Source organism: Anopheles coustani, chromosome 3 (genome assembly GCF_943734705.1).
Source record: "Anopheles coustani chromosome 3, idAnoCousDA_361_x.2, whole genome shotgun sequence".
In the NCBI taxonomy this organism is placed as follows: Eukaryota; Metazoa; Arthropoda; class Insecta; order Diptera; family Culicidae; genus Anopheles; species Anopheles coustani.
In genome coordinates, this window is record NC_071288.1 from 17,736,676 (window position 1) to 17,760,000 (window position 23,325).

Below are 23,325 nucleotides of genomic sequence, written 5' to 3' on the forward strand. Positions count from 1 at the left end.
TGATTCTTCTAATTATGTTCTTGTCATGGGCACCGTAAAACTTTAGTTCCAAAGTCTGGTTAGTTTTTGAACATGTGCTGACCAACGTGAGAATGTGTTGAAACTTCTATGGCTGGTGTTTTCGAAATACAAAACCGCTAAGAGACATCAACCGAGAGCTTATTCCTATGCAAATATGTTAAAGCATACATTGACTTTATATTACATGATTCATATTTCCCTGGTGATAAAAGGGAAGCAAACGATGCAATTGGTCTAAAACATCAAATATATACACACTTTGAAATGTGAGCAACGAAAATCCCCGTGCATGTTTCGGATCGGGCACATTTAGTGTTCGAAAACATAATGGACACGTTTTTTCGCTTCACCTTTCCCTGCACACGATGCTTATAACTCACGCAAATATTATTCACCGAGAGTGAAGTGTCGCAGGGAGGAGAGCTGGGGAGACCGATGGACGGATGGAAACTTTGTCATGTTTTTCAGTGTTTAAAAACGAGGTGTTCATGCCCAAAAGTCGACCAGTTTCATTTGCGATCGTCAACGATGCAGATCCATCGATGGTGGTTTCGTTGCGTTTCTCTATATTTTTAAATCGTCAAAATTTTCCCGTCCTTCGAGCCATTGAAGTTTCTTGTTTTTGGGTAATAATTGCATACAGAAAAATCTTTCAGTTTGAAGTATTTACATAATGGTCTATGTTAGTAAAGTAGAGAACCGTGGTGGTAGGAGAGCTGTTAGACTTTCAATTTCGAGCGTAAATACACTTCAATTAGTATTTATTTAACGTGAAATAAAAGTGAATAGGTTGAAAGATTTGTCTTCACCACCAATTCGCATCAGCTAAATGTATACATTCGTGACTGTTTGATCACGTGGCAGGGATATTTTTACGCCCTGTGAAAACACCTTTCCCTGCGATTAAAGTCAACCGAAGAGAGTCCTCTTCGAGGATGGTTTCTGTGAAAGCTCGGCCGAGTGTGTAAAGGTCAGCTTGTCGCAAAGGCCTGGAGCGTGAAAAATGATATCGTGCAATTTTGATGAGGCAAATGTGTGTGCGTGTATGTCTGTGTGTATGTGTTATCACGATGATTGATAGCCGCCGGTGACCACAAGTCTGTTGTGAGGTTGAAGTGTCCTTAGCCCAACGCCTGCCGGAAATTTTTATGCGCGAATAGTAAACTGAAGCGAGAATTTGAGTGATCTAAGAGCAATTATTTTTTCGTTTTTCATCAACGATGCTTAGAAATTAAACATCTGTTTGCTTTGGATTATATTATTATACATTTTAAATAAGATTTGATCCATATCTTAATAAAATCAAGCCAACATATTTGAAACATCGCTTAGTATTAGAATAATTTACTTACAAACAAATCCACCATGAAAAAGGCAAAAAAAATCAGTCAAAGTGGTGGACACCAACAGTTGGTGTCATACATAAAATATGGTTTCTTCCTAATGAAATTTACTTTCAAACACCCATACCATCCACTACGGCATGATATCGAGCTTTATCCACAAATCAGCGTGAAACCCTTGACCCAGAATGGACAACCAACTCCACCACCGGGCTGTTATTATTAGTGTTTTGAGTTGATTAACTATATTCACTGCATTCGAAAGGCAGCTCGAGAAAATTCAAACGCTGTAATTTAGATCCATTTGTTCGGACCGGAATCAAACCGCTTGATTGATTGAATCGTTGCAAGCATTAGCGTTCATTTGGATATACTACACAGTCGCGTGGTTGGAAAATTTGGCACCCTTTTCTATTCAGCTTCTCCATTTCTTTCAGCAAAATGAAAGCCACCCTTTGGTTGTGGTCAGCGGTGACGGCATTGGTGTGCGCAAGTCTACAGGTGTCCGCTCTGCCCTACAGCGATAGCAGAGTTATACAGGTAAGTTTGTCATGGTGAAAATATTATAAAAGTGATGAAACTGATTAGCATTAGTTGGGAAAAATTTAAGAAATCGAATGCTATATTGTGTAAACAAAAATATATTCTTGTTTTAATTTTATTTAAAATCCAAAGAACAAGATTATTCAACTGAGATTTATGTTATTTCGTCAATAACTTGAGGATTAGTTCCCAGCTCTCAATTGTCGTTTACGTCGAAAACATTCAACCGAGAACTCACCCTAGCACAAAACAATTTGACTGGGAACTTCATTTGTCTGTTTGGTGGTGAAGGCTTAGAAATGATTGTCCCACAGACAAATTGTTTTGTGGTTGTTAATTGCGTTTAGTTTGTTTTCTCAACAGACATTTCGATTAAACCAGTTTTATTTATCGTTGAATAAATTGTTTAATTAGAATTGGCATGTAAAATGACCGATTCAACCAAGCTAGAGTCGATGAAAAAATAATGAAAAAAGCCAAGCAAGTACACAACATGTGGAAATAAGTGCGGTTTTTGGGTAGAGTTGATAACGTTACCATTTTTCCAACTCCATTAGCCAGCGAGCAATTGTGCTGGTATAAGGGGAATGGCGTTTACTGTTTTCACCATCCGATCGAACGCGTTACATCACGCGGGGTTTTGGGTTATTGGCTTTTTGAAATATTTGCTCACCAACGTCGATTGACATTTCGCTTCGCAAACATGTCACGCAACGGTAAAGCTGGCTTTCGCTTCATCTCGCTGCCTGCCAGTGGGCAGTTCGGGCATATTGGGCCGTGGTAAATTATTGATTCTACTTTTTTAATTACACTCGACCACTGCTGAGTTCATGTTGGCGGGTTCGGGTGAGCTTACTCAAGTGTTTGTGTGTAAATATGAGCACAATTGTGTTTTATGGCACAATTTGATTAGACTCAATTAACGTAAATACACAAAATTTGCTGTGTATGTTTTCAATTTTCTCTTTAAAAAAATGCTTTTTATTAAATTCATGATAAAGCTGTTGGGGGAAGTAAAATAAAATAAAATATGAATCAATAAAACTTGACACTGTTGAAGGACGGTAATGTGCCCTTGATGTGGACGCTCTCCAAAATGCCATTCAGCTACAAAGTCCACCCAGTTATCGCTCCGCAGGTAGTTTGGGGCAACTGCTCTTAAACCAACCCTCATCTGGGTGCATTCTGCTGCACTTACCACTTGCCCTTACCTGTTACAACCACACTTAGTTGGCCCCTTATGGACTCGGTCAAACTCGAACACCTGCAGCGAGCGCATGTACCGGACAGTGTTTATGTGATTTATTCAACCTCCTGTTTCCACCCGGTTTCGGAGTGCTTTGGGAAATTGTACCTTTTGCAGCCCGCCAAGTTTTTCTGCTCCTCTTCCACCGCCCGCCATCTTCTCATCCCCTTTTTCATCTCGCTAATACTCCTTTGGGGGTTGCAAGTGGCGCATGGAAAAGCGGTTACGATCGCAACGTACCTTACGCCCTGGCAGGACCAGCTTTTGTCCCGTTGAACCCTCATATGCCGGTTGGAACTCATTGGGCGGGCCGTTACTGCGGGACGACGACGGTGGAAAGTTTCATCTCAATCCAACCGTCACGGGCACGTGTGGCAACGGCAGAAGAATACATTTCAATCGTTTCGCATCCAGAATGTCCCATCGAACAGTCGATTGTCTCTGGCAGAGAGGAGCCATCCGGGTGCGACATTTCAATAAAATTAATTTGATGATTGAACAAGAACAATCGTACCGGGGTTTGCGTTGAATACACGAGTGACATGCAGGAAAGCTGCAAAGTCCTTACTTATGAAAGCTTTTTTTTAAACAAGGCACACTTTGATGTGACAGTTTTATTCGCTCCAGCTTAGCTCCGGCAATGGAATGTTTAATTTTTAGATTTACAGATCTATTTTGTTTGTAAACCTCCCGTTAGACTCACTGTAATTGTAAAAACGAATGTAATCTCCATTATGCTTTATGCTTCATCCGTACAGGAAAACAGCTTGCTGTCGCTGAAGAGGACGAAACCGTCGCTGTCGATCGTAAATCCGCTCGATGTGCTCCGACAGCGAATCATCCTCGAGATGGCACGAAGGCAGATGCGCGAAAACACGCGACAGGTACGGTATCATCAAAAATTTTATTTCTTTGTAGCATATGTTTTTATGCGTTGCTTAAAACTGGCAAAAGAAAGCACTGACAAGACGACGTGAGCAATATGGTGGGGCACACCACCCTCCGGTGAAACGAAATCCTTGATGTTGAAAAGTAATACTAAAACCGACGCCATTCACGATTTCCATTAACAATGGACATTTGCTGACACACGACCGCAACCTGTTGACTTCTCTTTCTAACTCGACCCACTAATTATCTCCTCACGATGCCTTTTCTGGGTGAAGGAAAATGTCTCAGTTGCGTGCGTTTTGTGACCTTGCTGTCCATTCTTCAGCCTTAACATTGAACGATGTGTTAACACGACAGCTTTGCTCCGTCTCGTTCTAATCGTGTAGAATTTTCTCGGTTTCCGTTCTGGAAAGACACCACTACATCCTACCGAGTTGACTTCGTGCCGCAACATTCGAGGCACGTGTAAAAAGATTACAATCTTCCGTGTCGCTTCCGTTGAAGTACGGTTGTTTTTGTTCGTGGTTTTTTGGAAGGCCGACCGGTCCTGACAGCGAACGGACAGGATTCAACAAGTGCGATCTTTATCCTTCCCACCGACAAACGGTTGTCAACGGCACGAAGAAGATGGTAAGTCGGCCCAAAAAAAACAAGCCTGGGTGTAAAGGAAGCTTGTTGACGACGCCATCATGGATAGGAAAAAGCGGCTTGTAGCGATTTCTATCTGCAACCGTTGGATTAAAGTCACGTGACTCGTAAACGGCTTGCATCTCACTGTAAGACTGTTTGTTATGATTTATGTGGCCGGATTGTGGTGGGCAAGGGTGGTGCTGTTAAGCCACAATTAGATGGCCACATATTACCGGTTTATCTGTTTTGCTACGTTTCTGACCTTACGTGACGTTTGCGTGATCCTGCAACGTGTTACACGCGACGTGGCTGTCGATATAAAAATATCGCTGCCCACCTGAATCGGATGTTTTGGGGCACTTATACACTCAGCGAGTGTATCGTTGGCACGTCCTTTGACCGCTGTGAATGTTCCCATTAAAATCGTATCCTTTTTTAGAGCACGTGAGGAAGGAACCTCTCCTGTCCGATGTGTGCTTCCGAGAGATCACGTATGAATCGATCCTCGCGGTAGATGTTCAATTATGAGCTACCTCATTTCGATGGCTCAGCCAGAGAGAGTACTATTTTTGGAACATTTATTTTCATTCACACTCGGAATATAATCGGCTTTTTTCAGGGGAGGATACATTTGGCCAAAAAGGATTCGGCTTACTGGAGGGATGGGTAACTAATTCAATCTCCCAGCCGTAACTTACGAGCTCATATTGCGTTTGATGTAGGTAACCTACCGCCCGACAGGGGGATAAACATATTTATTTATCCCCCGAGAGCGTACGTGATGCATGTAAACATTACGTGCAACGGAGCTTTTTTATTCATTCTTCTAAATGCTCCACATGAACCCAAGAAGTATACATTTTCCTGCAAACGTCGTTTTTTTTGTTCCTAATTTACCCGCACCCACCCCCTTAGCTCCGCAATAAAGGCTCACACATTCCAAACGGTTCATGCACTGTATTATGTACATTCCATTCCGACATTAATGTGGCCGGTTATGGCCGCAGGGCGTGCGTAACACGTCAGCGTAGCAAAAGCGAAAAATTTTCCCCACCTGTCCGACCATGCAAGATTATGTCGGGAGCATGGGCATCCCGGAAATAAAGTGCATGAAATATATGTGGTCCACCGAATCACACGGAACCTTCGTACCGAAAGGCCCTGTAAAATGTTCATTGCAAAGGATTTCAGATAACTAATTCCAGTTCCACAGAGAAATTCACTTTTGCCCGATTTACGATCGATTAAGCACGGAAAATTCATCTGTTATTGTGAAGAATGCAGATCTGATTTGTCCGTTACGATCCTAGCGAGTAAGTTCTTCGCTTCATTATCAAACGAATTCTACGGACGTCACAAATTGCGTCACAAGAATCTAATCGACATTTTGCATGTGAACCGAATTGTGAATTTGTGTTCGCTTGACATGTAAAGGCCGATCGATAGATGTTTCAAAACGTACCACTCACTGGCTTGGAGGCTTACGGGAAAGTGAAGTCAAAAGGTTATCCGAATTTTGGTCGCTGGTACTAAACTTATTTAAAACAGAAACGTGTGGCAGCTCCATGAGCAGCTTACAGTTTGCAGCATTTGGTCATTTTCGTCGGTCGCAACAAGGACGCTCGCTCCCAAATATGCTACTCAGCGTGCTTCCAGCCCGGCCTGGCTTGCACAAAAATCGATTCCGAGGGTTTTAAAAACTTTTACCATCAAGGCAACTCGGTGGTGGCCTGGAACGGTGACTGCTGCTTGTCGGCATGGACTCTCTGGACGCTGGTGGCGCCGAAGCAACAGGCAATTTAGTTTAAAAATTGATCGATTCACAGGACTCAAGCAGCTGGGCGGGAAATGTATTCTATGTGAAGTGTAACGCTGGACAAGTGGAAAGTTGAAAGCAGCAGCTTTGTGTTCTAACCGAAATAGGGTGTTTTGTTTATTACATTTTACCCGCATCGCTAAGCTGTTCATTTAGGAAATTTTCTTATAAATTTCACAACACACTAAATGCCAAAGATCCGAGCTTCAACGTAAAAATCAACGTCACACAAATTCGCCCTTCAGGGGGTAGGAAACTTTTCCTTCAACACGGCCCGCCGACAGGATACGACCGGTTTGCTCTAACACCTTTCGTTCGAAATTGAATTTGTTTTCTAATCTTTTCGCACCGTGTTCATCGTGTTCGTCGTGTAAAACATCAAACGCTTCGGCATTCGGTTCCGATCGGTTTCGGGCAAAACTTCTGCCACCCCCTCGAACGGGGCGTTGGGAGCCTGATAACGACGTTTGGCTACGTTTGGCCAATAAAACATGCACATGAAAAACAAAATGAAATCCTTCCGAAGCCAATAGCCGCCCTCGAACTGTGTGTGTGTTTGTGTGTTGTCCTTTTCGATTGCGTTTCTACTCCATTGCCTCTAAGGGTGGTTCGATTTCATAAACCAGCGCTTGGCTTCATAAAGCAACGTTGTTTTGCCAGCCACGTGAATCGAACCAGTAAAATTAAAACATATCCAATTTTATCGAAACACAAGTGCCGACAAGAAAGCCATTGGCATAATGTTTCCCTTTTTCATTCGGTTAAGTTTCGCGAAAGTGTAACCTCTCGGGTGTGAGAAGTCGGGCGAGCGGCGCGGGGGGGTTGAAAGTGTCATGGTTGACGCGTTTCGTAGGAAACACGAAAATCTGTTCCTCTTGCTTAACGTGCCAGCCGAAAAGCGAAGAAAACGTCCCGCGCGAAAGCGTCGTAACCGTCGCTCACGCACGCAAACATCCCATCAAACTGTAATGATCCCAATTTACGTGTGGCCGCCGGTGCTGGGGGGCCACCCCGTGACGCATTCCGGCGAACGAGGGTCGGGTTTTTTTTTCGGTCGGGCACGGGCAGAAGCATGTAATGTGTGCTGTGGGCGTGCATCATTACAGGCCAGGGCTGTAACGGAAATGTAAATTGTTATTTTGTTGAAATTTGACACGATTTCCATGGCGGTGAAAGGAATTGCCTTTCCACCACTACACCAGGGAGATGTTTTTTTCCCTTCGTTTTCCCTTTTATGCATCTGTTTTGTAGCAGGGAGTGAACAAGCAAAAAATTGACATTCATGTGCATTTCAGAAATGGTTTTATTCCACCAAACGATACGTTCATTCCGATGCCAAAAATGCAAATACCAATGTTTGGTGTCGAAATCGTTTCCAGCATCAATTAATCACATCGAACGAATATCGTAATGTTTTGTGGTAAATAAAATCATGATTTAATTACCGTCGTTAATGATTGAGTGTTGAAAAGAAAAAGTACATTTTCATACTTCCGCTTCCGGTACCCCAAGCAAGCGAGTGAGTTTATTAGGAGAGAATGGAAAAATATAATAAATTAATTTTCACCGTATTCAAAGCATTCTTTCCTGTAAGAAGCTATCCTTTTTTTGTTCCACCGGATATGAGCAAGCTGTACTTTAATCACAACGGAAAGCGACTGAGTATGAAAACAGGATGCGAAGTCGATGAAAACTCATCCCGTAGCACCGTTCCAACGGTCACCGACTTCACCCTGCCCACCTCTAATGATTATGGTGGGGATGGTGGTGGTGGTGGTGGTGGTGGTGGTGGTGGTCGGAAATGACAATTTTTGTTTCGCTTTCCTTCCGAGCAAACGGTACCGATGCAATGAAATTATTTCCCACGAGTCGTGGGGCTGCCTTGATGGTGGTAGTAGCACGAAGGAAAAGCGGAATGAAAAGGCGGCAGCATAATTAATAGTGACAATGAGAAAATATGTGTGAGAACATGAGCGGTCGTCGGTGGTGCCGGTGGAAAATTAGGATGTTGAAATCAGTATGAAACGATATATGAAAAAGGAAAAACTATAGTTACAAACACAAACCCAATTTGGTGTTTTCACGTTCAATGGAATATTAATGGGATGGTTATTGTAAATGAACAACTCACCTTTAAACTGATATTGATTTAGCGTCGTATAAAATCTTCATGAACTCTGTTCTTGGATTCTACTTTCAATTTAGGTGGAACTGAACAAGGCTCTGCTTCGGGAGATCGGTAAGCGTAGCAGCAACTTCTACGATCGTCCGGAGGATGCCCTCGACTACGCCTACTACGATCGCAAGCCGTACAACCACCGAGTTGCACCCGAGCCGGAGCACAGCCCTGTCGAGGAGGAGCTGGAGGCAATGGTGGAGAGTCTTCTGCGCGGTGGCCATCTGTCCCTCCGGGAAGGCAATCACCAGCGTGTCCGCTCGATCGCCGACCGGCAGCTATCACCGCTGGGTCATGCGAAGCTAGAGCAGACCTCTCAGTTAGCGTCACGCTCCCCCCAACAGCCGCCGCAGCAGCTGGGAAGCCTCTTCACCGACGAACAGGACCCGGACCAGGCCAAGAACGGAGGATACCAGCAGCCCAACACCGGAAGCAACGACAACGACGGCCCGGTGGACGAAGACGGCGAGGAAGCGTTGGGAGGTGGCAGTTCCGCTGCGCTGAAGGAACCCGCACCAGATGGCTACCTGGAGCAGGCCGGCCCGGCCGGTCCGGGGAAGATCGAGTCACAGCAAGCGACGGGGAACGATCGGAATGCCGAGACCGACTTTCGCCAACGGTACGTTTACGGTATGTACAAAAACCGGTACGCGAACTAGGCCGTCGTCGTTCTCGACCCCCCTTCTCTCGGGGTTCCAGCTCTCTTTCTTGGCAACCCGCGGCTTACCCGTGACCACTTGGATTCCCCCTACACGGCCGATTCCGGAACAAACACTCTCCTAGCCCACCCACCAAATTGTAGTGCAAGAAAACATGATTAAAGGATGCCAAAACAGAACCAGTAAGGATCGCGCTGGAGCGTGAGATAAAGCCTCTTAACGCACCATTCGGAGGAATGTCAAAGAAAGACGAATAAACAGACACTGAGAAACATTCCTATGCACTTCAGATAAATCTCTATTTACACACCTTCTCACACGCACTGGAAAAATACGAAAGAACATTACACAACAGCTGCCTCCATCGCTAAGAACCACTTTTCGTTGAACCCTTACCTGCATCAATCAACATAAATGCATTCTAGTTTGGAGTTGAAAAAAACCCTAAAACATTTCCCGGAAGCTCCTTTTCCATTTTTTGTTACCCTTTGCGTTTGCGTTGGGGAGGTCAATCTTTTGACAAGCACATTTAAGTTTATGTTCTACCGGGCCCTTATGACGATGGCGAAGGATTTATTATTCGTTGTAGCTTTCTTTTTTGGAAAACGCATCACACGTAGTAAAAGAAAAGGCCAGAGTATTTAAGAAGGCGGGAATTTTCACAAACACTCCATATCGTTTCGGAAATCCTTATCCTAATGCAAACCGAAGCAAATCTCTGACGTTTACGCCAACGTACGAGGGGATTTGTTTTTACACCTTTCTCGACTTGCGAGCTCACACATGTACGGCTCCGGAGCACAACGACACCTTGCTTTCTTTTCCCTGCCGGCAGCGGCATCCTTAAAGCCTCCTTTAAAGAAAGCAGCCCGTTTTCAGAGTGTCTGCTAGGTTTCGGTGGGCACTCTTGAAGATTTGGAGTCTCTACTTGGACTGATGGTTTTTTTTATCATGTAACGTTCGCTTTCTTTCCCCATGAATATCAAAGATGCTATTGTCTTATTTCGGTACCACCTTTGCTCACCACAAGCACCTCAAACGCTCAAAGTTTACGGCACAGGTGTTTGATCAGCATAACGTGTCGGAGATGTTAAAAATACAGCCCAACCGGAGAATCCAACGTTCCAGCGCACTGTGTTTTATCGTTCACTGCGGTGTTGTGGGAAAACTGAGTACCAAGCACGAACCAAGCACGCGTGAGGTCGGCATTTTCCCCGATGCGTGACAGGGGCCCATTTGGCAGTCCATTGATAACGTGAACGCTGAGAAAGTGAAGGACTATGCCGACGAACGCCACTTTGTACTCGGGCACAGGGAGCAAATGAAGAAAAATCTCACACACACCCTGTGCCCTTGAGGATTGGGGGTTTTTTTTTATTCATCATGGAACATCATGAAGAACTTTCACGGAACTCATCATCTTCGGGATTGAAGTTAATGTGAAGCGAGTGGATATTACTAGGGATGTACTAATGTGGATAACTTTTTTACAAAAAGATAATCTACGATGCTGTTTCCCGGTTAAGCAACGAAGCAGAAATGAAAAAAAAAACGATTACCTAATGAATAAATGGAAGAGGAAATGGCCATTGAAGAAGCGTTCCTTTCGTTTTCCGGTACAACTAACGGCTCGCTTTGAAGCGGGCGACATCCGTCATACTTTTTTCCGTTCAACCATTTGGCATTTTGTCGGATTCCGCCGGCTGGTTTTAACTCGAACGTAAACATTCTCTCGTATACACTTCTCGGCTTCGGCACAACACACGTGAACGAAAGGTTCACTGGAAAGTGTCCCAAAAGTGCAGCAGGTGGAAAATTGAGCGCTTGCAAAAGGGAGGCAATGGATGTAGCACAATTAAAAGACAAACTTTTGCTGTTTTCTGTTCATTTTTCCAAACAAAATTTCAGAAGTCACAAGCACTGGGCTGAAGGTTACCATAGTAACAAGCAGGTGCTTCTGTTCTTCTTGCGGAACCGTACATATGATGCTGGCCGGGGACAGCTTTTTGCCTTCTGAATTTGAGGAAATACTTTTTTTGTGGAAACTTTATACAAAGCTCATCAAATCGAATGGCATGAATGGAATTTGAACCATAAATTTTCAATCTTGTGGCTGGCAAGACGTTAAGTGTTTTAATGATACTTATATCCTTTACGTTCATTTTATCTTCAGTCTTCGTCATAAGCCCAACTTTTGCAACATATGATTACGCAAGGATTATGATTTGATAGTGCTTGCCTTACACAACAACACAATTTGTTTTAAACATTAATTACTGTAAGATTTCCTATTATTCGTGAAAATTATTTCGCCAATATCCTAAATTCCATACACATTACAAGAATGAAGATAAAATCTATAATATTTATAACATAAGAAAAAATTACAAAACAGGAACTACGAGCAGCTAGTAGAAGGACTAAAGAAGGGTAATTTAGTAAAAAAGTATGTTAGAAATGTGAAATGACAGACTTTGATTTTTGTTTCGGTAGGATGTAAACAAATCATCATCGCTGTCCCACTACTACCACTGTGAAGTGGACAGACATGTAGGGCTAGATCCAATTAAGTGAATAAAACAAATGAAACAGTTCCGTATAGCACGTTTTTACAAGTGTCGAGGAAAAACCTCAAACGCAATCGTCCCTCAAAAGGCACGAAGGACGAGGGCGTTTGCCGGTTTTTCCCGGAGCAAGCAGCGAGCCTAAAAGCTTAAGCCTAAGAATGAAGCAAACAGTGCGGCTAGAATGAGCACTGCAACTATTACTTTAACGTCCGGAGGCGTGGTAGCATATGGAAAGGGTATGTTCTGTTCAATACTGGTGCAACTGAGGCGGGTATGCTCCATACACATAAACCTATATATATATATTCACTTTTAACTAACGCTGGCAAAGGACATTCGAATGAGAAGGGTTTACCGTTCTACTAAGCAAGCAAAGCTATACGAATAACGATAGGGAAATAGCAAGAAAACAAAGCAAAACCAAACACACTTACAAATTACCATCCAAACAAGACAACTCTGACAAAGGCGACAAGAGAAGTATTTAAACATTAAAAAAAAAATGAAAACTAACCTTCGCGTAGTATTTACGTAAAACGTAAGCATAACCAAAACAATATGAGAATGGTGACCTACGGACACATACGTACTGCTCCGCATTCATAACTCACTGTAGAATGTAGGGGCAGAGGATGCAACGGTGTGTTGAAGTGAGCGATGATATAGGAAAATGTTAAATCCGCGGGCGATGTATTTAACGTTTTGCAACGGATGGGGAAAGGCAATGGGCAATGGTGGCGCACTGCACCGGTGGGAAGCAGGCTGGCTGGTGTAGTCTGGGGACGGGGAAGATAGAAAAGCTATTTAAAAAGAAGAAAAAAAAAACTAAACAGCCACGAAGAGTGCAACAAATGAAAGTGGGAATGAGAAAAATACTACAAACCTAACAACCTAACTAACGCATTGATGAATTACAAATAAACTCGATGGCATCAATTTGAGCGAAATCAAACACATGAGAAAAAAAACCAAACAAAAACTAAACCATTCATCTCAAACAATGCCATGGCTCTATTGTAAATATTCTTGACGTATTTGAACATTCATTCCTTGCATTCGAACAGAAGCAAACAGAAACGAATTGGTTAAATGAAATAAAGCAAAAAAAAAATAACAAACAAAATATTATATGAAATCTGAACTCTAAGCCAACCCAACAAATGGTAAATAAAAAGTTTAATTTCTAAGAGCAACATGTTATTGAGAGCACGAACGCCGAATGATGTCATAACAATGATAAACAATATTTACTACCACTGTACTTGTACAACTGATGACAACTGTATCCACTGTATTTTAAATACTAAAGGTGGTTACCATTTCGTAAGTATTGCAATTCGTCTAATAAAATTTAGATATCTTTAAAAAAGTCATAATATAATAATTCTTTCCAGGAAATATTAAAAGGAAGTCTGGGCAACAGCTTCGTGTGGTACTCGGTGTGAGAAAACAACAACTTTATTTGTGTTTGTGCATGGTTGGCTTATCTTCAGTTTCCAAAACAGCCGCCTACACAGCATATTACAATGCCCTAATAGGAAAAGCTATCTCTTTTCTCTTTTTCTCTATTAAAACACAATACTAAACCACGATTGTGGATCACTTCTAACAGCTCTCCTTTGACTAGAAAGGAGAAAATAGATTGTGCACTTTTGGTAAAATTGTGACAAAAAACACATTACTAGCTCGGAAGCCTCAATAATTAAATTGCAATTCATAATTGGTTGTGCTGAAATCGGTCGCAAATTGACCGTCGTTTCTATGGTTTTGCCCATTATCAACCTTCGGTTGCCTTTGTTATTCCTTTTCGGTTTGGGGTAATTTTTTTTAAATTTTCGAACGAAATTAACATCCTCGCGACACTCCAAGCGGAGCGCACTTATTTGATATCGCACAGCAGCGCCACGCCTCGCAGTGTCCAGTGGCGCGGGTTGAAGTCGGTCTCGAAATCGATCGACCCGACGTACTTCTGGTCCGTGCGCTGCGGCTTCCGGTAGATGGGGCACTCGTACAGCCGCGGATCCTTGCCGGCGGTCGTGTTGATCGCGTAGATAAAGATGACCGGCATCTGCTCGTACAGGACCTTCGGTTTCGATTCGATCAACTTTCCGCTGCGCCGATCCAGCGATGCCCCTGCGGAGAAAGACCATTAGAGTGAAAACAAAAAAAGAAACTTACGTATGCTCCCGGGAGCAATGACGCACCTTCCAGGAACAGGCCGTAGACGTAGACGCCCTCCTGCGGTGGATCGTGGATGTCCTCCTTGTTGTGGCGGGTAATTTGATTCTGCAGCACCACCGAATCGAGGGCCCAGCCCTTGTGAGCTCGCGTTACCTCCTATTAGTCGGAAGAAAAGGTGGAACAAAGGGGAAAAAACGCGGAGGAGCCAAACAAACAAACAATTATCATGTATCCGCCCGGGCGCACATTCCATATCAATTTCCACCATCAATGTTGAAATCCGTTTTTTAGATCACGTTTGAAGTTGCAAAACCAGGAAGCATAAATGTATCCACAAGAATGATAATTTTTCCCAATCATTCAAACTGATTTAAATTAGTAAAATTATTTGAAAAATTAAGAGTACCTTAAAAATCGATTTCTATAAAAGCTTCCGTTAAATGTTCTGAAATGTTGATCTCAGAAGCAGTTGTTAGCATGGCTATTTAATAGTAGTTCAAACATCAAAATCAAGTTGCTAATAACATTTAAAGTCATAAAAGATACAAGTGTTCAGACATTGCATACATAGTCACATCCATTACCCAACATAAGCACGAACACAATCTCATCGACTAGAGCTGTTTCATGCTTTGATCTTGGAAAAATTAAATCCTCTAAACAAATACGATTTGCAGGCTATGAGAAACATGCACGTTCAACTTGTTGTGGTACCGACCGATTGAATTTTCCAATCATTTTACGCTGCAAGTATAGCTTGCATTGCCCTACATTGGAAAGATGAATGAAAAGTCTTCCTGGTGTGCCGAAAGCAAGGATTTAAAGTGCCTTGTTGTATGCATAGATCGAAAGGAAGAAGCGTCTTCGTTCATCCTTAACACAATTGACCGTTGTTGCTAAATGTCTTGCCTTCGAGTAGTCGGAACAAGACGGGTAACTTGCCCTCGGCATTCCCGTGCGACCGCAAGCAACTCGGTGCCGCCGGAACATCGTAGACCGTTGTTTACCGCTCGTTAGTTGATACATAAATCGACAGCCTCGGCGAGCAGTGGTCGCAATTGTCGACTGACACGACAGCGCGTTGGGAAAGTAAACCATCCTTGCGGAAAACGTTCACTCAAATAGAAACATTCGGCTCGAGTGGTAAAGCATGTGGTACGTATCACGTTCGGAGAAGCGACCATATCCTTACCCGGAGCGGAATGCGCCAATCAACGTGACCTGCGACACCGTGTGCTCGCCCGGGGAAGAATCCACAAAACACTAACATCAAACTCAAACAACTTTCACATAAGGCTGGCTCGGGCCAAAGAATCCTGCAAGGATAGACCGAAGGAAACTTTCTTTGGCTCTGGGTTTGAAAAATGGACCACCCTCAAAAGAAACTCACGCACAGCATAACCAACGAGGAAGCCTCACAAAGGTATGGGAAGTCCGTTACCGTAAATCATGCGGTCGGCGCACTGCCGGCGTAGAAACAAAACAGCGCTCCAACCGAAAAGGATGCCAGCACCATGGAGCTAGGTCCCTCTTGCGTCCGTTATGCCATTATCACCAGCCTCAAGTTCATCATCATCGACGTTATTATCATTTCCATTATGAACCGACCTGGATCCTACCCAACCTTTCCTTTATCCTTTCTTAGACGGTACGAGCATATACAAAATAAAATTTCAAACTGATAGGTGGCTCTTTTTCTGCGCTAGGTCATGGACCTCGGATTCCCTAAGGAGTTTCGCCCCATCTTTTCCACTCGGTAAAGATTGCTACACGTGTGCTGCATATGAATGAAAATCGGATGAGCGCTGGCAAAGATCGACATAATTAAAAATCCAGCACCAATACTGCACTGGTTTAAAGCTCAATCTTCAGGCTAATTGAAATGTTGTTACCGTCAACGTGCGGGACCAATAAAATGGCTTCCGCTAATGGAGCCCGGCTCATCATCCCGGGCAAGAATGTAATGAGATGCTAATGATTAAATTAATCCTCCACGATGTGAGTAAACGAACGCGCTTATCATACGCACAGCGGAAAGGTGTACCGAGTATATCGGAGTCAAACCTTCCCGTCCTCCGCCAACCGACAATTGGTACCCGCCTCGGTGGCTCGCGCTTTATGTGCCCTGGTAATGACGTCAGGGTTGTCTTTCAAGTGCTCTAATGTTTTCAACAATGTACACGTTTTCCTTCCCATCGTTCCGCTTTGTTTTCGGAAGGGATTTGTTTTTCCATGGTTGTTCTCTTTTTTTTTTATGAAAAAAACAACCTTTTCCTGCGAGGGCTTGCCTTATTCGCTGGGAAATTCAAGTTCCATGGCAGACGGTGAGACAATCCTTCCACTGATGACTTTTTAAACCCTTTTTTTCGGTCTACGATTGGTGCAGAAAGGATAAAAATCGCATAACGGTGGTGCCTGATAAATCTTTCAATGATGCTGAATAAACGAAAACTAAACTTCGTCTTACTAAAATAATTTTGTAAATATTTAAACAAAGGTTGACATGAAATATTACACTCAAAACTTTTGCGTATTTGTATGAAACGTATTTTGAAAAGTTTTCGATTTTTAAACCACTAATGAAAAAGATAGCATATTGTAAAACTGTGCTGTCTAAAGACTTTCCAATGCCCTTGGAAATCTCTTTATGTGCTGCAATTTGTCTTTTACACCCTTCGTCCATGCTAGGACGACGCGAAAGGTAACCATGCCTTAGCCATCAGTCAGTTATTAACTCTCTTAACCACCCATCCCATCGTCGCACAACCCCAACCCCGTCTCCCTCAAGACGCCATTGTACCGAGGACAGCGAACGGAGAATGATAATGTTAATACTAAACAAGATCGTAATACCATCTCGTACGAGACTGTCAACAACGTACGTGAGCGGCATCGCCGCGCGGTAAACCTGGGAACCTGCAAGCCCGGAAAAACGGGTGAACACACCCGGGTTGACTAAGGTTGTGCGGCCGCGATCGAAGCCAGGCTTGGAGAAAAATTTATATTCCTTCCCTATGGCCGACGCGGGAAACACAATGCCAACCGGTAATGCACATTGCGTATTCCTGCCACCGACCGATTGTGGTATCAGTGCGAAAGGGGAAGTTTTTCGTCACGAAATCGAACCCGTTCGCCAGGTGGTAGGGTTGGCTATGTCTTTCGCTAACACATTATCATATTGAAATGGCGAACGAATGAGAACTTGGTGGGAAAAATGGACTGATTCTTTCCGGTTCTGCTCTATTCTACGATTGACTTTCCGCTCCGTTCGAGATTCATCATCATTCGGCTACGACAACGTTTACCTGTCGCATTGCGGTGAGGAATCCTTGTTGGTTGAAAAATCCCGTCATCCAGAATACCTGCAAGAGAAGCAAGGAAATCGATGGTCGTAGCAGATAACCATCGAGGTGGTTATGAGCAAGATGTTTGCTCCTTTCCTCCCAGTGGAGGATGAACTGAGAGGGCGTTCGGGGTGTACTACCTTCGGCCGATCGCTGTTGATCCAGGTGCGGAATTGTTGATTCCGTTCCAGCAACTCCGTGTACCAGAAACCGAGCGTGGTTGATTCCCATGAGATCTGTTCGGGAAAACAGGGTGGCAGAATTAATACACATTTATTGCTACAGTAAACCGCAACGCAGCTTCGGCGAACACATTGGGAATGTCACGCAAGAGCTGCGAAAAATCTAGCAAATAAAGTACGAGTATTAGAGCCGCGTCTTACATATGTTCCAACTAATCATAATGTTACTACAGATGCTAAAAAGGAAGAAGGTAACATTATTTACAATAAACCACCTGAAAGCTACAAAGCAGACAACAGCACAGTGAAACCTGTGTACAAGTGTTGTGGCATTTACCTTCTGCCATCTTTCGGGAATTCGCGCGTCGTACATGGCGTCCAGCGATTGGCGCAGATAGTTGCTCATCACGATCGTACCGTCGATCGCCAGCTTCAGATCGCACAGATTATTGTAGACGGTGTTGATGACCCGCTGCATGCGATCGATCTCTTGCCTGATCAATTGAAAATGGAGCCATGTTTGAAACCGGTTGGAAGCGAGTGTCCTGCCCACGGGTCGATTTGAGGTCCCATACTTACACGATGTGCCCGTTTCCAGACTTACCTCAGGAAAATGTTCATTGGCAACAGGGCCCCCATGCGGCCCAGCGATTCCTTCACCTCGAACGCCACGTACTGGGGTGGTAGCTTCCGCAGCATGTCACTGGCGAGCTGGAATACAATGCTCTCGCGCGTTTCGCCCCCACCACCACCACCCTCCTTCGGCTGCACGCTCAGGATCGTGTCGAGGATGCCCTTGGCCGAGTTGATCTGGTACGTGATGTCGGCGTTCGAGTGCAAACCAAACACCTCCGGCGTATCAGTCGTCGGCAGCTGGTTGATGTAGTCCACGTACACCTGGATGTTGCGCGAGATCGGCACCCGGTAGCCCTTGTAGAACTCGAAGCTCGGCGTCAGCAGGTGCTCGCTGAACCATACCTGCGTGAAGGTGGTCAGCAGCCGCTTGTCGAAGTCGTCCGTGACGCGCCCACCGTACATTACCTCGCCGAGCATGTAGCAGAGTGTCTGCCACGATACTCCCTTCTTGGGGTCCATCTCGTCCAGGTGGTTCTGGATGAACTGCACGCTGGCGGAAAAGTCCGCCTGATTGAACTCGTATGGAATGTTCCATCCGAGCGGGCCAAACTTGCGTCGCTCCTGGACGACACAGTGCAGGAAGGCAACGGTGTACAGCAGCGGTGGCCACTGCGGCGCCGACGTGTAGTCCAGGTAGTCCTGCGTGAAGGCCAGATAGCTGCGCTTCAGACTCGCCCGGATGCCCTGCGGCGGCTCGTTGGTAAACTTGATCGCCATCTGCAGCAGGCCGATCGGGAACTGCGGGTGCGTCTCGGTCGTCACCCACAGCCGGAACGAGTCGGCCACGTGCTCCGTCTCGATCAGCACGTCGATGATTTCGTTGCAGAAGCTCAGCGATAGGTGCACGTTCTGCAGCAGCACCCAGCCACCCGAGCCCATACACTCGCTCATCAGCTTGCGGGCGTGATACTCCTGGCCCTGGCCCATCGAAACCGTCTTCAGCACGATGCCTTTGACCTTGGCCAGCGCGGCGATCTGGGTGGTCGGATCGGAACCGATCGACAGGATGCAGACGAGCGGGGTGCGCGGTTCCGACTCCGACCAGGTGACCTCGAGGTCCAGTATGTGCATCTCGCCGTACTCCTGGCCAAGGGAAACTTCGATGTATCGGCGAGCTTGGGAGATCGTGCGATCGGGGCTCCAAGATCGGATCAATAGAAGCTTCCGGAAGACATCTAGCTCGTGCTCGTAGTCGCACGGTATTACCTCCAGCTCGGGCCGCTCCGTCTCGTACCAGTTCTTCCACTCGCGCTCGTTGTACTCGATCTTCTTCAGGAGACCCTGGAAAGTCTTGAGCTTGCTGATCTCGACCAGGTTGAGCCACGTGATGTCCAGAATCCATCGGAAAGGCTTCGGTGCGACCCCGTTCAGGTCCAGCGAGGCTCCTCCCTTGACGAACGCCATAAACTCATCGTGGCTGATGTTGCCCTTCTGGTAGTCGATCTTGATTGCCAGCATCAGCGTAAACAGCTGCTTGTGTCGCTCGTACAAAGAGCGACTCGTGAAGGCCCACACCTCGTACGTTAGGTACTTCAGAATGATCTGGATGCGTTCCTCCGTGATGTTGCTCTTCGTCGACTTGGTGATCGAGTTGTCGAAAATGATCAGAAACTGTTTCAGCGAGTTCTGGTACATCACGTTCACGTTGGACATCTCGACGATGAGAAAGTACAGAATCGAGCCTCGGGCGGCTACCGCACGGAACTCCTCGCGTGCGATCATAATCTTTTTCTCCGTCACCTCGGAGATCTTGAGCTTCTGGTTGACCTCCTCCGCGGTCGTCTTAGTCTCCTGCAGCACCTCAATCAGTGCCTCGTCGTCCACCAGCGAACCCTCGGTCGACGTCAGCCGGCAGAGCAGGTTGCCCTCCAGCTCCTTCATGCTGCGCTGGTTCTTCATGACGCTCTCGAATAGCTGAACCCGCTCGGCCTCGAGCTCGGACTTCTCCATCAGTATCACTCGCCCCAACAGTTGATCCTCCAGGCCACGCATGGTCACCGTGAAATCGATAATCGATGTCTTGGCGCTGATCTCCGGGCTGAACGGTGGGTTCGGCAACTTGGTCGTGATGTACAGCATGAAGCCGGGCATCACGTCACATTCCTTGTCGCCAACCAGCACCTTCTCGATCGAGCCCGACTTTATAAAGTTCTTCTCCAGCACATTATCAATGACTGGGTCCAGCTCCATTCCAACGTCCTCAATCAGCAGTGGCCTGCCCAGCGAGAGGCTGTCCTCCAGATGAGTCCGGAAGTACTTGTGGTTCAGCGATGTGATTTGCAGCTCATTTTGATCCTCTTTCGATTTGATCCACAGCTTGCCCTGCGTTTGTGGATCGATCAGTAGCGGATAGCTGCTCGACTTGGTCACGATGAGAGCGTTCTGGACCGAGAGTTCGTCATTCGGCAGCCCCTGGAGGTTCCACTCGGATATGGTTGCCGAGTCGACCAGCATGTGGATGATGTTCAGGTTCGCCGTGAACGGAATGTTGCGAAGTTTCAGAATCTCCATCCACGTCTTGAACAGCGTACCACGGAATTCCTGGTTGTAGGGTCCACAGTAGGACAGGAAACCGGTCGCCAACAGTACGTCTCCCACCAGCTTGCCCAGCTGTATCTTGAACTCCTTACTCTGCTGCGTCCAACGAGCCTTTTCACCTCCAAGTCCATTGATCAACGCTGTTGCGGCTGTCATTTTGCGTAGACAGCTGTTGGCCGCATCCGTGAGCCGCTGCTTCTCGGACACTGCCGCATCGTATTGATCCTTTACCTTCTGCAGAGCGGCTTCCCGTTCCGCAAGTTGATTCTCCGCCGCTGCCAAATCCTCCATTGCGATCTGAGGGGAAGAAAGCAAGCATCATACCGTGCCATCGCAATGCCCACAGGAGTCCATAGTTACCCGAACTGCCCAAACCCACCAAGCGAGTTGCCCTGTCCCGCATTACATACCCTCAGACGAGCTTCCTGCAGCATCAGATTGGCCTTCAATGGAAGCACCTCCTTGTTCACCCCGTGGAAGAATGCCATCGCCTTGGTCCAGGAGAGCAGCCCGGCGACATCACCGCACACTCGCCGGGCCGTATCCATGTTGTAGTCCTCCATTCGGAAGTAAGGCTGCAGATGCTCGATCATTTCGTCGTTGATCGTATCTTTCGGATAGTTCTGCAGTTGCAGCAGGAACGTCGTGCTGGCCATCATCTTGAGTGACTCCTGCCAGGACGGCTTCGGTGAAGGTGCGCCAGTGTCGGCGATCACCGGATGTAGCTTACGCTGGAACATGATCAGCACGCAGTCCATGATGCGCATGATCAGATGTGGCGGTCGGCCCAGCTTCCGGACCGTCGCTATATGTGCCGGTTTGATGGTGTTCAGTGCTGCTTCCGCCTCTTCCAGCGCAGGTTTAGCAGCTTCCAGCTTCTCTTCTGCGAGCGCCTTCTCCACCGCAATGCTCTGGACGAGCGCTTCGGCCTTCTCCTTCACGACCTGTACCTGGTTCTTGAATACCTCGGCCTGCATCGCCCGTTCCGTCACCTCGACAAGCACCCTCTCCGCTTTGGCGGATGCTTCCACCAGATCTTTCTCCATAATGGCAAGATCCTTCTTCAGTATCTCCACCGATTCGGAAGCCTCGGCCAGCTTCTCCAAACCGGTGTCCATCTTATCCGCCCCGTCGCACAGCTCCCGGTGCTTCTGCGTGTAGATATTCTTGTAGCCAGCGATGAAATTCAGGTACGATTTCGGCGTAACGTGCGTAGCTCGCCGGAACCGCTGGTAGTACTCGTTCGACGTCTTCGACACCACGTCCTGGATGGTGCCGAGCGCATTCACCAGCTCCTGTTTGACGTCCGCCGTGCATTCGATCGTGAAGTCAGCCAGAAAGTGGCTCGCCACTGCGACGAGCGCGTCCTTCGGCCACGGCTGGAACCAATCCACCGTGCAGCCGGACACCAGCGCCGGAAAGCGCATAATCCTCCGCCGGAAAGTCTCGCCGACGGGCGAGAAGCAAAACACCACGTGCAGATGGTGGCACACGCGCTGCAGGAAGTACTCCATCACCGTCTCCTGGGTGACGTTTTTCTTCTGGTTTTCGCGCTTCATCGTCGGCGTCAGCTCGGACACGATCTCCGTCTGTTCGTCCCGGTTGAACAGATTCGAGATGACGCCCGACGAAAGGATGTTATTCAGGTACTCCAGGAAGCCTTCCTCCTTCACGTCCATGTCGGTGAAGAGGAACGTGGTGCCCTTGCCCTGTACGCCGCAGGACCGATAGAGCAGCTTTAGATCCTCCAGGAAGTTGGCCACGTTGTACGATCGTGTCAAGCTGATCTGGAACGTCTTGTAGCCGGCGATGAAGGAGGCCAGCTTCGTGAGCGACTGCTTACCGGATCCACCCACCCCGACCAGCATGACGTTGCCGCGCGGGTGGCGAATGATGCGCGAAATCTTCACCAGATGCAGCATCGCGTCCGGGAAGAACACCAGATCCATGCCAGTGCCACGGATCATCTCGTTGAACTGCACCAGGAACATCTTCAAACGCTCGCGCAGTATGTTGAAGCAGGATACCGGCTCGTACACCTTGGGCAGCTCCATGTCCGCCTCCTCACCCTCCTCCCCGGTCGGTTCGGGGGCGTCGCGCATGAAGTCCACAAACACCGGGCTCGGGCCCGCCATCTCACGGTACTCCGGGCCCAGGTCGTCCTCCAGCACGCTCAGCATTTCGTTGATAAACCACTCGAGATCGTTCGGCGTGACGAAGCGATCCGCGAAGACGCGAGTACACTCGTTCTTCCACAGCAGTATCAGTACCGCCTCGGACGTGATCACCGTCGATAGCGTTCCGATCATGCCCTGCCAGATGCGCGACAGATCGCGCAAGCTGAAGATGTAGTGAAACTTGGCCGGCGTCGGCAGCAGCTGGTTGCGCGTGCGCTGCCACAGCACGCGCGTCAGCGGGACGATACGCTTGACCAGCTTGCGCACCTCGATCGAGAAGCCACGCTTCACGTTGTAGTGGCCCTCGCCAAGCGTCCGGAAGATCGTGTCGATCGACGCGTTGTCCGGGATGTTGCAGTTGAATACGCTGAACTG

At 46.7% G+C, this 23,325-nt stretch overlaps 2 protein-coding genes across 2 annotated transcripts in view; one reads left to right on the plus strand and one right to left on the minus strand.

Annotated features, from left to right (window-relative positions):
* The first annotated feature begins 1,805 nt into the window (after nt 1–1,805).
* LOC131272185 (uncharacterized) lies at nt 1,806–9,325 on the plus strand. Its single transcript, XM_058273843.1, has 3 exons — nt 1,806–1,904; nt 3,912–4,037; nt 8,696–9,325. The coding sequence occupies exons 1-3, from the start codon at nt 1,806–1,808 to the stop codon at nt 9,323–9,325; spliced, it is 855 nt and encodes a 284-aa protein (XP_058129826.1).
* A 4,002-nt stretch (nt 9,326–13,327) lies between these two features.
* Nucleotides 13,328–23,325, minus strand: part of LOC131272572 (dynein axonemal heavy chain 5) — a 22,458-nt gene continuing 12,460 nt past the window's right edge. The window contains exons 10-16 of the mRNA XM_058274349.1: nt 21,184–23,325; nt 18,204–21,070; nt 17,937–18,093; nt 17,558–17,653; nt 17,379–17,435; nt 14,097–14,229; nt 13,328–14,025 (exon numbers count right to left, since the gene is read on the minus strand). The exon at nt 21,184–23,325 is cut by the window's right edge and continues 788 nt beyond it. Of these exons, the coding sequence (XP_058130332.1) occupies nt 13,772–14,025; nt 14,097–14,229; nt 17,379–17,435; nt 17,558–17,653; nt 17,937–18,093; nt 18,204–21,070; nt 21,184–23,325 (5,706 nt within the window). The 3' untranslated portion in view covers nt 13,328–13,771. The remainder of the gene's footprint in view (nt 14,026–14,096; nt 14,230–17,378; nt 17,436–17,557; nt 17,654–17,936; nt 18,094–18,203; nt 21,071–21,183) is intronic.

Coding starts and splice junctions, on each gene's coding strand:
- LOC131272185 (XM_058273843.1), top strand. CDS start 1,806: ATGAAAGCCACCCTTTGGTTGTGGTCAGCGGTGACGGCATTGGTGTGC. Junction 1,905..3,911: donor GCGATAGCAGAGTTATACAG/GTAAGTTTGTCA, acceptor TCATCCGTACAG/GAAAACAGCTTGCTGTCGCT. Junction 4,038..8,695: donor TGCGCGAAAACACGCGACAG/GTACGGTATCAT, acceptor CTTTCAATTTAG/GTGGAACTGAACAAGGCTCT.